We start from the raw sequence: 13,455 nt of genomic DNA, 5'->3' as shown, positions 1-13,455 counted from the left end.
AAACCGCCGGAGCTTTATCAGCGCTGCAGTGTGAAAAGGGTCTTATATGGCTTTAGATTCACAGGGAAAATCTAATAAGTCTAATATTTTCCATTTTCTTTTTAAAGCTGCTACTTTGGCAAAGTTTCCTGGGACTTCATAAGCTGTGATCAGTGACGCTGTTACGAGAAAAATTGCGGCGTTGAAATATCACCTGAAGGGAAACATCAGGAACCTCAGCAGAATACCACAAACTTTTATGTCATTAATGTCATTTACCACAGTTAAAGGAGTTCTCCAAGCTAAAACTTTTAACCCCCGCTGTGCCCGGGCTGTAAAACTATACAAAATAAACTTTCACTTACCTGCCTACGATCCCCCGTTGTTCCGATATCGCCGTCCCGTTCTCCGGTCCCGGTCTCTTCCACTTCCTGCGGGTCGGTGACTCACAGTGCGCTCAGCCTATCAGCGGCCGCGACGGGACATTGCTGCGGCCGCTGATAGGCTGACCGCACTGTGAGTCACCGACCCGCAGGAAGTGGAAGAGACCGGGACCGGAGAACGGGACGGCGATATCGGAACAACGGGGGATCGTAGGCAGGTAAGTGAAAGTTTATTTTGTATAGTTTTACAGCCCGGGCACAGCGGGGGTTAAAAGTTTTAGCTTGGAGAACTCATTTAACACCACTTTCTATTCCCTGTGTTGTAGTTTTTGTATATTTACATGATAATAAAGTTGTGTGTATTGTACTGTGTTATTGTTTTTTTTCCAAATGTTTGCTAGTTTTATAGGCCTACAATATATAAAATACAATATATAAATACACAGCATTTCAAAATGTAATAGGAATGTATTTTTTAAAATTTTGCATTCCGAAGTACATTTACATTTATATTTAAAATATATTTTAAAAAAACATTCTTAATATATTTTTCCCAAATATATTGCCATATATTTGAAATGCTACAATTTTGGCCAGATTCAATATATTTCAAAAATATATTTCAATATATTTGTGAATATATTTTGGAATGCATTGTGAAATATGTTGCACATATATTCATAAATATATGTTAAATGTACTTCTGAATGCATTTAGCAATATATTTTTGCAGCCATAAATATATTGCAAAATGCATTTTGGAATGTATTCAGAAATATATGTGAAATGTACTTCTGAATGCATTTAGCAATATATTCACAATGCATTCCAAAATGCACATTGCAATATATTTATGGTTGCATAAATATATTGCTAAATGCATTCAGAAGTACATTTAACATATATTTATGAATATATTTGCAACATATTTCACAATGCATTCCATAATATATTCACAAATATATATATATATATATATATAGAATCTGGCCAAAATTGTAGCATTTCAAATATATGGCAATATATTTGAGAAAAATATATTAAGAATGTTTTTTTAAAATATATTTAAAATATATTTTACTTCCACATGGGGCGTCCCTCTCTGTCCTCATCTCACTGCGTCCCTCTCTGTCATCATCTTACTGTGTCCCTCTCTGTCTGTCCCCAGTGTCCCTCTCTGTCCCTTGCATCCCTCTCTGTCCTCATCGCACTGCATCTCTCTGTCTGTCCCTAGCATTCCTCTCTGTCCCTGGCATCCCTCTCTGTCCTCATCGCACTTAGATATATATATATATACGCGCATGTGTGCATACCTCCCAACTTTTGAACTTCAGAATGAGGGACACTTTAAGGAGTGAGCTGTGGCACTAAGCGCGCCATGCAAAATGTGGGTGTGGCCAAACTCCTATCAGAGGGAGGGGCTTAAGGGTGAAGGGCATGTTGTGTACAAACTGCAGGGTTGAAGAGTGTGCTATGTACAGAGTGCAGTGTTGAGGAGTGTGCTGTGTAACAAGTGTAAGGTTGATGGGTGTGCTACGTACTGAGTGCAGGGTTAAGAGGTGCACTGGGTACTTGGTGCAGGGTTAAAGGATGTGCTGCGTACAGAGTATAGGGTTGAGGGGTGTGGCTGTGGCACTGTTAAGACGACAGGGAGAAGGCTGACGTTATAATTGTTAGAGGGACACAGGCTTTGTACTGTACAGTAACAGTAAATCCCAGAGCAAGATCTAATCTACCAACCTGTGTGATCATTTACTAAATATATTCAGTCTGGTCAACTTGTGCTGTGCCAGGAAGAAACTGCCCCATATATGGGTGCTCCCTGCCATCTGTTGCCACCCCCATGCTCAGAGCAGTCAGTGCCCCCCCCCCCCATGCCCCCAGGTGAGTGGTGTCCTCCCCAGTCATTGTTTGCCCACCTGTCAGCCCCTTGCCCCCAGTGATCAACAGGGACATAATTACATACCTGTAACCTGTAGTAGGGGAGCAGCCATTGCTCAGCATGAACCATCTCCAGACTGGCAGTGGTGTGGTAGCTCTTCAGGTAGTTGGTATATTTGAAGAGCCAGCCTTTGTAGGTGTCAGGGTCGGGGGTTTAAAAATGTTAGGCAAATGGAGATAAGAATGCCCAAAGGACCATAACATCGAGCAACTGAGCAACAATGATCGATCTGAATAAGAAAACCACCTTCTGTCACCAGTAAAAAACAGCATTGTCTATGAAAACCAAAAACTGCCTCCAGGCGCCATGCTCACATACATACAGTCCACACATACATTGAATTTTGCAGCCATAAGATGGAATATTGCACAGGGGGTTGTGTATGAGGGCCAGGGAGATGCTGCAGATAAATGTGTGACTATGGCACAGCAAACCAGCCCAATGGCTCAGACCTGGAACAGCCAATGCAGGCTTAAATTATAAATTTTCTGCTGCAGCACCCCTACACAGAGACATACCGGGGGGTACAGAGGGAGGGTCACATAAATCAAAGAGAAGCATCCAGAGCACCAGCTGCAATAAGAGAAATTAATAATGGCACACCTACGTATACTTCACTAGATAGTAACTGGACCTACCTAAATGAATTGTTCAAAAAGCACATGTGACCAAAAAACTGATGCTCAAAAATTGTCTACATACAGTCACTCCTCCCTATGATTAGGTATGAGCAGGCTAGGAATTGAACAGAGGGTAGTGGCCGCAGAGCAGTTAAGTGGCAGCAAGTGAAGAGTTAACATAACTTTTCTGCAGAGCACAGTATATGCAGCCTAGGGATCAGTGGCGGCTGGTGAAGTTTTAGGATGGGGGGGCGCAATACCCCGCCCTTCCACATTTGGTCCCTCCCACTTCTCATAAGCCACACCCCTTATAGAATCCACCGCTCCGTCCCCTGTATTCCACTTGCTTCCACTGAATGTCAGGAGTATACAGCTCAGCGTCACAGCACAGAGTATACAGCCCCAGCATCACAAATCATGGTATATAGCGCAGCCTTACAGATCGGTGCAAACAAACTAAAATATGACACTGTTAGTAATGAAGGACTCAAAATGGGCATGAGATTACTAGAGACTGCGGACATAGTGCATGAGATTATCAGAGACTGCGGACATATTGCACAAGATTATCAGAAACTGCGGACATACTGCAAAAGATTAACAGAGACTGCGGACATACTGCAGGAGATTATCAGAAACTGCGGACATACTGCAGGAGATTACCAGAGACTGCAGACATACTGCAGGAGATTACCAGAGACTGCAGACATACTGCAGGAGATTACCAGAGACTGCGGACATACTGCAGGAGATTACCAGAGACTGCGGACATACTGCAGGAGATTACCAGAGACTGCGGACATACTGCAGGAGATTACCAAAGACTGCAGACATACTGCAGAAGATTACCAGAGACTGTGGACATACTGCACAAGATTACCAGACTGCGGACATACTGCAGAAGATTACCAGAGACTGCGGACATACTGCAGGAGATTACCAGAGACTGCAGACATACTGCAGGAGATTACCAGAGACTGCAGACATACTGCACAAGATTACCAGAGACTGTGGACATACTGCACAAGATTACCAGACTGCGGACATACTGCACAAGATTACCAGAGACTGCAGGCATTACTTGTCCTGCGACTTGGGACTTAAACGTTGCATGACAAGTCGTACCCCATGATTTCCAATGAGAACCGTTCATATCTGTGCAACTTCAAAATAGTCCCTCCCTGCATTACTTTGGTCCCACTTTGATGCAACTTGAGGTCCATAGACCTCCAGAATACACAGGCATTGCTTTAAATCGCATCAAAATTGCAGTAGAATTGTGCAACTTTCAGACTGCATTAGCCTGAAAGTCGCAAGATTCTGCCACAATTTTTTGGTGCGATTTTTCAGCGACTTGAAGCAATGCCTATGTATTCTGGAGGTCTATGGACCTCAAGTCACATCAAAGTGGGACAAAAGTAATGCAGGAACTACTTCAAAGTTGCACAGATATGAACAGTTCTCATTGGAAATCATCGGGTCCAACTTATCCTGCAACTTTCCAGTCCCAAGTCGCAGGACAATTTGCAAGCGGGGGGTGGTGTGGTGTTGACGGCGTTTTTTTTTTTTAATAACTGGGGGGGGTGGTCTGGTGGGGTAGTGTTACCGGCCGCTATTTGTGCTGTAATTAATTTTTACATAGAAAATAAGTGTTGTTAATAAATGGGTAAATAATTTATAAAAAACTTTCTTTTAATAAAAAACTTTTTTTATAATTCATTTACCCATTTATTAAATTGGTTGAATAAGCGGGGGGGGGGGTTGGATGCTGTCACCGACGCTGGTGTTGTGTGGGGTGTTTTTTTGTTCCATACGAGATGTCTGGCAGGCAGGCAGGCATAGCTCAGCTTACCTGCTCCTCTCCTCGGTCGGGCACACTGAGCTCAAGCAGTCCCGACGTCACTTCCTGTTTTGCCAGTGACGTCGGAACGAGCACAGAGAGGAGCGGGTGCACACTGAAAGCGGGTGCACCCGCTCGGCGATAACCATAATGTCCATCGCGTCGGAAGCAAGTGGCGCGATGGAGAACACCACAAAGGGATATTTTGGCTTCCAATGTAGCGCCGCGTCTGCAATCCCGTGATTGCACAGACGTGGCGCTACTCTTTCTGCACTGTGCCCGGCGTCCGGCGCGCGGACACAGTGCACATATGAGGCCCTTTTTTGGATTTTTTTTTTAAAGGGACAGGTTTAAAAAATTTTTTTTTTTTTTTTTTACTGACTGGGGGATGGGGGGCGGCGCCCGGGCGCCCCTATGGACGGGCCGCCACTGCTAGGGATGCAAACATACATTAGACTTATTGCAGAAGCAGGAAGGAAATCAACAGGCTTCATTGTGGGACACAGCACATCATAAACACACTCATATACACACACACTCATATACACACACACCTCACACACACTCATACACACACTCATATACACAATCATATACAAACACACACACACACACACACACTCATACACACACACACACACTCATACACACACACACACACACACACACTCATACACACACACACATACACTCATACACACACACATACACTCATACACACACACACATACACACACACTCATACACACATACACACACAGCACAGTAAACTGACCTGCTGAACTTCTGTGCAGACCCCTGGCATTCTCTACTACACACGAGAGGGGACGTGGCTGAGCTGAGACTGAGGGGGCGGATTGCTTTCTGTCGTGAATGCAGCCAGCAGGAGCCAGGAGAAGAGCTCAGTGAGTGGAAGCACATACTAGTAGAACAGGGCAGCTCTCAACGGCTCTGCAATCACTTGGGCTGCCGAAGGGACTGGGGGTGTTATAGGAGGCAGAGCCCGATGCGCTCTAGACTGGCTACCATGTGACCCTCCTCACATGTAAACACTACCTCTGCAGAACCTTTCTAGCCTTTGTCCCAGCCCCGCTCTTACCTTACACTTGCAGCTCTTACCTTACACTTGCAGCTTGGAGCCAGGAGTCGGAGGCGGAGCTGGGAGAGAGAGCCGCTCTGATCAGAGGTAGCTTCCTCCACAGTGCGCACCCGCAAAACGAGTCATCAGTTGCCAGGAGGCCGGCGGTCCTGGCAACCAGTGTCTGTAACAATTTTGAGGGGAAGGAGAAGCTGACATATGCTGCTGGCAGAAATCCTTACTGGCTGCAGTGAGGATACTCCCACTGAGTGGAGCCCAGTGTCAGAACTCACTTGTTCTGGCACTGGGCTGCAGGAATTTAGCCCTGATTGAGGGACCCCGGGACTTACTTCAAATCGCGGCAAATTCCCGCGGAATCCAGGGCGGTTGGGAGGTACAGTATGTGTGTGTTTGAGCTTTGGGGTGCACACCCTAATGCAATAGGCTGCGCACGCCTATGGTTAGAATATAGGGAGTTCCGAGAGAACTTAGGAGCAGGTATCAGGATGTATTAGTTGTTTATTCTTGGACCTTATTTAGGCTAGGGTTTTGCATTGTTATAGGAGACAATTTTAAGGGAGACATAAAACAATTAACCATGTGATTATGTGATTGTGTAGCTAATGTCGTGGATGTACCATACAGATAACAGTAATGTAAAACTTTCTTAGTACCATTATATATATACTCAAATGAGTCTATAGTTGAGCATTTCACGAATGAGCCTCACCACTCATAGGTCCCACTAGTAGCATATCTCAAGTCAGACTCCGTTATAGATGAATTTATCTAACAATAATTAAGATAACATATAATGAACAAAACTATAGAAGTTAGCTCTACCCAGCAACAATTATAAAGAGTGCATTCGAGTTTGGTTTAAACGGTAAGTTTGTCTTTTTGGAGCTGTAAGGCTGCATTCACACCTGAGCGTTTTGTAGCCTGAAGCCTGAAGCTATAAAGCGCTAGAGGGGAAAAAATGCATTGGCCCAGAATCACAAAGCACTTGCGCCGACGTATCTCCAGATACGCCGCGTAAGTGCAAATATGCGCCGTCGTATCTGTGCGACGGACCCACATACTAAGATACGCCTAAAAACAGGCTTCATCCCACCGACGTAACTTGCCTACACCGTCGTAGAGTGGGCGCATATTTACGCTGGACGTATGTGGCGCTCCCATTGATTTTCTATTCAAATATGCAAATGAGGGAGATACGGCGATTCACGAACGTACGTGCGCCCGACGCAAGTGCGCGTAAGTTATACGTACGTCGTAAAGTTATGCCCCATAAAGGAGGTGTAACTCAGCAGCATCCATGCAAAGGGCTGCACCAGGGAACACAATCCGGCGTATTTTACGGAGTTTACGTTGGACGTGAATATGACTAGGAGTAGGTTATGTTCACGCCGTAGGCAGTGATCTGACGTATCTTAGGCAGTAGTTCCGACGTAATTCTGAGCATGCGCACTGGGATATGTCCACGGGACGGCGAATGCGCCGTTCGTTATACGTATCTGTCTGGCGCTCAGCCCATCATTTGCATGGGGTCACAACTCATTTGCATGGCTCACACCCACTTCCACCTACACCGGCTTACGCCTAGGAAAGTCCTTTGTGAATTCCATACTTGCCTCTCTGCGCTGCGTCGGCGTAGTGTACAGGAGATACGCTACAGCGGCATAAATGTGCGCTGCTGTCTGTGAATCCGGGCCATTATTCTCTATGGAGATGGTTCACATCTCCACTCCAAAACGCCTGAAGCCGACCGCCTGAAGCTCAAACAAGTTCTGGACCCTTTTTTGTCGCGCAAATCGGGCTGATTTGGGCGCTTTTGAACGTTTGTATTCCCATAGAAACTAATGGAAACGCTCGATTCAAGCATCTAGCGCGGCAACAAGCATTTCTACGGGTGTTTTGTCGCTTTAATCTGTTCTGTGAAATAGAATATTCACCAAGGAAGAAGATAAATTTGCAATGCTTCAAGAGATCCCCATATATACTGGCCTGACCAGAATAGCGGGGGCATACTAAATTAACTGGGTGGCTAAATAATAGATACTTCAAGCATTTTCAATATTTGGGATGTATCTACCAGTAACTATTGATAGAGAGCATCTTCCAGTTCAAGAGAAAAAAATAGCAGAGAGGAAGGAGACATCCATTCTCCTGAGGACACCAAGTGTAACTGAGAAGGGGTGAGGGGAATGAGGCAGGTGAGGGAGGGGTGTATAGCCTCAAGGGGGTTAGTCATCAGTTTTCTAAATGTCCATTTCTACTGTATGTGGCAGTATAACCCCTGCTTATTATCCATAAAACTGTGTCCCTCAATGGACAATAGAGAAAAGACTGGATGTATTTCTAAATGCACAGTGTATATATGAAATTCAATGATTATTGATACAGACAGTTTTTGATTGCCTTAGGGGATCAGGATGGATTTTTGCCTTTGGAGAGAATTGGACTATGCTTTATAAGAATTTTCCTGCCCTCCTTTTTATTAATTGTGGGTTTGTTCTTTTTTTTGTAAATAGACATGTCTCTTTAACCTAACTATGTAACTATAAAGTATATTTTGTCATGCTTTATGTTACTACATAGAAAATATAATTGCAATTTTTTAGAAGAGTGTGTGTGTGTGTGTGTGTACCAATTAATTTATTTATGTTATTTTCTCTTAGGAATTGCCTTGACTCAGCTGCCAACATTAACAACACTTAAGTTACCTGGAGGTTCAAATATAAAAGGCTGCCTGGATAAACTGATGTGTCAGCTTAAAGGAATTCCAAGCCTGTCAAACCTTGCATTTAAAAGGTGGAACATGACTGATGAAGATGTGAAAAAATTAGGTGAGAACATTTACTTTTTTTAAAGTAAAAAAGGATGAAAAAAAAAACTAACACTATTAAGTAGTTAGCAGCATCACCGTTTAGACAAGCCATCAAGAGTAGAATTGTTTATATATATTAAACAGCAGTCCCTAATCTACAGTCAAGTAATTGTGCCTAGGCCTGTGATTGATAGTGCACTCTCCAGTTTTAACAAATCAACCCATGTGTATATGCAGAATGGCAGTAAGAGCTTTTGTGCAGGGCACAAGAATTGTGTCACCCCTACTCCAGAACCTTAGTGCTTAAAACAGATGCTGGCCCTGGATAATGCCTGAGCAAAAGTGGTGCCAGCTTTCTGGCACCACAAAACAAATCTTTTGAAAATGAATATGGGGGATGACTGTGCCTGCAAAGGAAGCGTGAAGTCACATATTTCCTTGGCAACCAGTCACTATATACTGCTTTATAAGTGTAGCGTTACCCCCGCAGGAGCCTCTGGTTTGTTTTTGGGATCAGCATATTGAGTTACCTTGATATAGCCCAGGGCTGTAGTTGTAGAAACAAAACAGTGAGCGAAGGTCCAGACAGTGAATAAAGGTTTTTCCAATGCTTTATTTTCCAGGCCAACACGGCCAACATCAACATAAATTGGGAAGGACAAGGTTGATGAAGAGAGAGAGAGAGGGAAAACCTTGCAGTATCAGGCCTGGATATTAAATGGAGCAGTCAGTACTGCTCTGTATAGTGCCAATTTGTAACTCGTCACCACTCCAACGGAGTGGGTGAAGTGCCCACCGGACAGACCCTTTTTTACAAGCCTGGCAGCCGAGATGTCACTTAGGATTTCTGTGAGGAACAGGCCTCTCTCACAGACCTGGCTCTAGGGCCTCTGCCACAGGCCAATTACAATAACTGAGCGAGATGGCTAGATGGAGCGAATCCTCCCAGTAGATTTCTGCATTGGTCACCAGATGACAGCAAGCATACCTGTCAGTACTCTGGTCACCGGATCCCCAATTGGTTTGTTCAGGCTCTGTTGGACAACCTGCCTCCGGGTCCTCCTCAAACCGACTCCCCAATCGAACGGCACCCAGCCTGAGATCCTTTCAATATAACCGGGAACCCAGTGAGTCACTGGGGTCCCCTTGTACCTCTGGATGAGGTTCCAAGTAGTCTGCAATTTTGGCCAGGTGGGCCGCGCCGGCGGGGTCTATGGATGCGCGCACCCTGAAGGTGGATGCGGCACCTGGAACGGGGACCCCGCGAAGATTTTAGAGTTTTTCCCCAGCCGATCCTCACCACACATGATGAGGGAGCAGCAGAGAAACAATGAGCAATCCAACTCCACTAAAACTCCTACGACAAATCTACATAAAATCCTCAACAGATTGTTGGACACACAAGAGACCTCCAAGATAACACTGCTTCCCACCAGTGAAGCCAAGCCTAAAGAGGTCCCACAAGAGAACCATCAACTGCCTAATCTAACAGCTACATCACATATGCTTGATTTCTTTATCGTATATCACGAGATACAGAGTACCATAGTAATTACTATTTGGGTTATACGCCCACTTTCAGGTGATGGACACTGGAATAATTAAGACAGGAAGTCCCCTCCCTATATAACCCCTCCCATACAGGGAGTACCTCAGTTTGTTTGCCAGTATTTAAGGTGTTGGTCACGGTTAATACTTTCCTAATAAGTGCTCTATAGATGGCTTAGTCAGGGTCAGAGAGCTGCGCTCGGATCCATTCAAAGAGTCTATGAACAAAGACAAAATGGATGGTACCCAAGCCTCGGTATGGAAGAACAAGGTTTTGCCTGTAGCGCTTCTCTTAGGAGAGCTGGGCCCTGGGATCCAGCACCTTGGTCAGACTGCTATACCACAGGTTTTCTGGCACACAGGTCCAAGGCAGTGTACCCTATGTACAGAGGGGACCCCATCCTTGAAGGTCTGGCATGACACCAACCCGCTGTGATGGGTAAAGATTGAGTCGCTGTGATATTCCAGCAGTACCCTGCAGCGAGGAATAATGAATCTGCATTTGTTTGCAGTTTATCTATTAAAAGAGAGCAATCTGACTGTCTGTTTTCCCGGTGGCCACCACCAGCAGTGTGCTGTTCTATTATGCCTGTACTCTTGCTCAGGCAGGCTGCTGTTTTTCCCCAGCCACTAGAGGGCGCATGTTTACTCAAGGTCTAGCCTATTGTTTGTTGTAGGCAGGAAGAGTAAAGCCCTGTACACACGATCAGTCCATCCGATGAGAACGGTCCGAAGGACCGTTCTCATCGGTTAACCGATGAAGCTGACTGATGGTCTGATGTGCCTACACACCATCAGTTAAAAAAACGATCAAGTCCGGTGAGGTAAAACACAACGACGTGCAGAGAAAAATTAAGTTCAATGCTTCCAAGCATGTGTCGACTTGATTCTGAGCAAACATCGGTTTTGACCTATCGGTTAGGCGTCCATCGGTTGAATTTTAAAGCAAGTTCTAAATTTTTGGACCGAAGGATAACTGACCGATGGGGCCCACACACGGTCGGTTTGGACCGATGAAACGGACTGTAACAGGAGTGACTTTTGGGCACAGATTGAGCCAGGAGATGGGGGACACATGTTGGATTGTTTTGGCGTGGACAGTGATCTACAGTATATTCCTTAATGCCTGCAAAGAATATTCTATGACTCATTTCTATGATTAGCACTGGCTAGTGACATGCTAATTGAGTCTGCTTCTGAAAGACCTCTCATTGTGTGATGCTGCTTTGTGTGCTATTGATCATAGATGTGTTGTGACTCTAAAGGTCAGACGTCTGTGCAATGTGGATTGAGGGGAACTAATTGTGTGATGCTAACACTGTGAATTCTATGGATAATAGATGTGACTTGTCAAGCTATATGCGGAGCCAGGCTGTCTGGATAATGCATTCTGTTACAATTAGTAATTAGCTCAAAGAATGTGATTGAAGCCCCCCAAGGTGTGATGTGTGGGTGGGGAGTTGATTGTTCCTTCCATGCCTTGTACTGTATATAAGACTGAAAGTTACCATTAAAAGTTGTCTTCATTTTGGAACAAGTACAGAGCTGCGTGTCTCGTCTTGATTCTGGGGAAATGGGATGGATCGGGTCCTGTTGGTTGGAGTGTCGATAAGCTGTCTTGGATGTGATGGAAGGTCGTAAACGGTGGTGACCGTTACAATTGGTGGCAGCAGTGGGATAATTCCATCGCTTAAAGGACAGCTACAAGGACTACTGGAGAACCATAAGAAGATGGACGTGATCACAGAACTTGTCCAAATGGATGGAGCGGAAAGACCCAACTTAACAGAAAGGCCCAGCGTATCAGACAGGACCCGGAGGAGGCAAGCTTTGATCGGGCAGTCAAACTAAGACTGGCATACTATGGTTCTAACCCTACACCGGAGATCATAGACCGAGTTATAGCTGCTGTGGACGCAAATTGGCTACGGCAAAGACGTTATGCAGCAGCAGAAGTCACAGCAGCACCAACTGAAAGGAGAAAGATACATTTTGCTGCTTTTAAGAACTTCATTGAAACTGAAGGGGAGATTGATGGGTACCTTGCTGATTTTGAACGGCAATGTGCCCTACACCGGGTGCCCACAGAGGAATGGGTTACCATTGTGTCTGGGAAATTGTCCGGCCGGGCCAGTGAAGCGTTCAGGGCCATCCCAGACAAGGATATTATGAACTATGGACTGGTAAAAGAAGCACTTTTGGCCAGTCTCCACCGCCTTCGCTGGAGATAGACCGGGTCCATCGTACCCTGGCCCCCCGATCCACGAAATCCGCCAGGCCGCGTGATGTGCTGTGCTGTTTGCACTGCTTTGCGCAGAAGGAGGTGATCTTAAGAAGGGCCTGGGACCTGGAAGAACTGGACTTTGATGGGGCGAGCATCCAGATCCTCCCGGACCTATCCAGGGCCACGCTCCAGCGCCGGGCAATGCTAAAGCCGGTTTTAGATACAGCGAGGAGGCACGGCTGCACCTACCGCTGGGGATACCCCTTGGCGGTTATTTTCCGATTGGAGCAGACCTCCTTCACCCTGCGTACACCCGCTGACCTACCTGAGTTCTTCGCCCTCCTGGGAACAGAGCCGATCCAGGTCCCGAACTGGCTAAAGCAGATTCCGAAACCGACCGGTCGTGGGGGCCCCCCGGGCGTTACAACCAGCCTGCCCGCTCTCAGAGGTCCCGAGGTCGCATGCGGGTATCATCCAATGCTGAGGCACGTGAGTCCTAAAAGTTACGGGTTGACTGAGTTTTTGTTCTGCTCAGGCTGACTGATTTCCCCCTTTGCTGCCTTGTCCCCTGCCTTGTCCCCCCCGTGGGGGTTCCCCCGCCTGTCCTGATCTCCCCCCGTAGACCTCTGTCTGTGTTTGGTGCCCCCCCCCCTCCCTACACATGGCTGGAGGAGAAGCTGTAGTGCCTTCCGACGTGCTTGTTATGGGATGGGAGTCCTCTGCTCTGTCCCCACCTCTGAGACGATGGACTGCCCATACTGGCATAGACTTACCTCCCGTTCTGCCCTGTGGACTTCGTGGCTGCCAAGTCATGGGTCTCCGGTGTGGCAGGAACCCCCCCCCCCCCCCGGCACCGCTTGATGCCTGCTGCGCTTGTTCCATTTGTCCGGCTCCCTGGAATCATTCTGATTTTCGTTTTAATGGACACACCAGGGATCCCACAAGGACGAACTTCCCGTCAGAGGCTTCCCCCCCCCCCCCCGGCTACCTGAAAACACCAGGAACAGTACA

At 46.2% G+C, this 13,455-nt stretch overlaps 1 protein-coding gene across 1 annotated transcript in view; it reads left to right on the top strand.

Moving 5' to 3' along the window:
- The window catches only part of NLRC4 (NLR family CARD domain containing 4), an 806,697-nt gene that overhangs the window by 625,009 nt on the left and 168,233 nt on the right, over positions 1 to 13,455 (top strand). The window contains exon 9 of the mRNA XM_040350743.1: positions 8,524 to 8,691. Coding sequence (XP_040206677.1) covers positions 8,524 to 8,691 — 168 coding nt within the window. The remainder of the gene's footprint in view (positions 1 to 8,523; positions 8,692 to 13,455) is intronic.

The sequence above is a fragment of the Rana temporaria genome, chromosome 4, assembly GCF_905171775.1.
Source record: "Rana temporaria chromosome 4, aRanTem1.1, whole genome shotgun sequence".
Lineage (NCBI taxonomy): Eukaryota > Metazoa > Chordata > Amphibia > Anura > Ranidae > Rana > Rana temporaria.
Note: the sequence above shows the minus strand (reverse complement) of the source record. Positions and strands in the feature narration are given on the sequence as shown.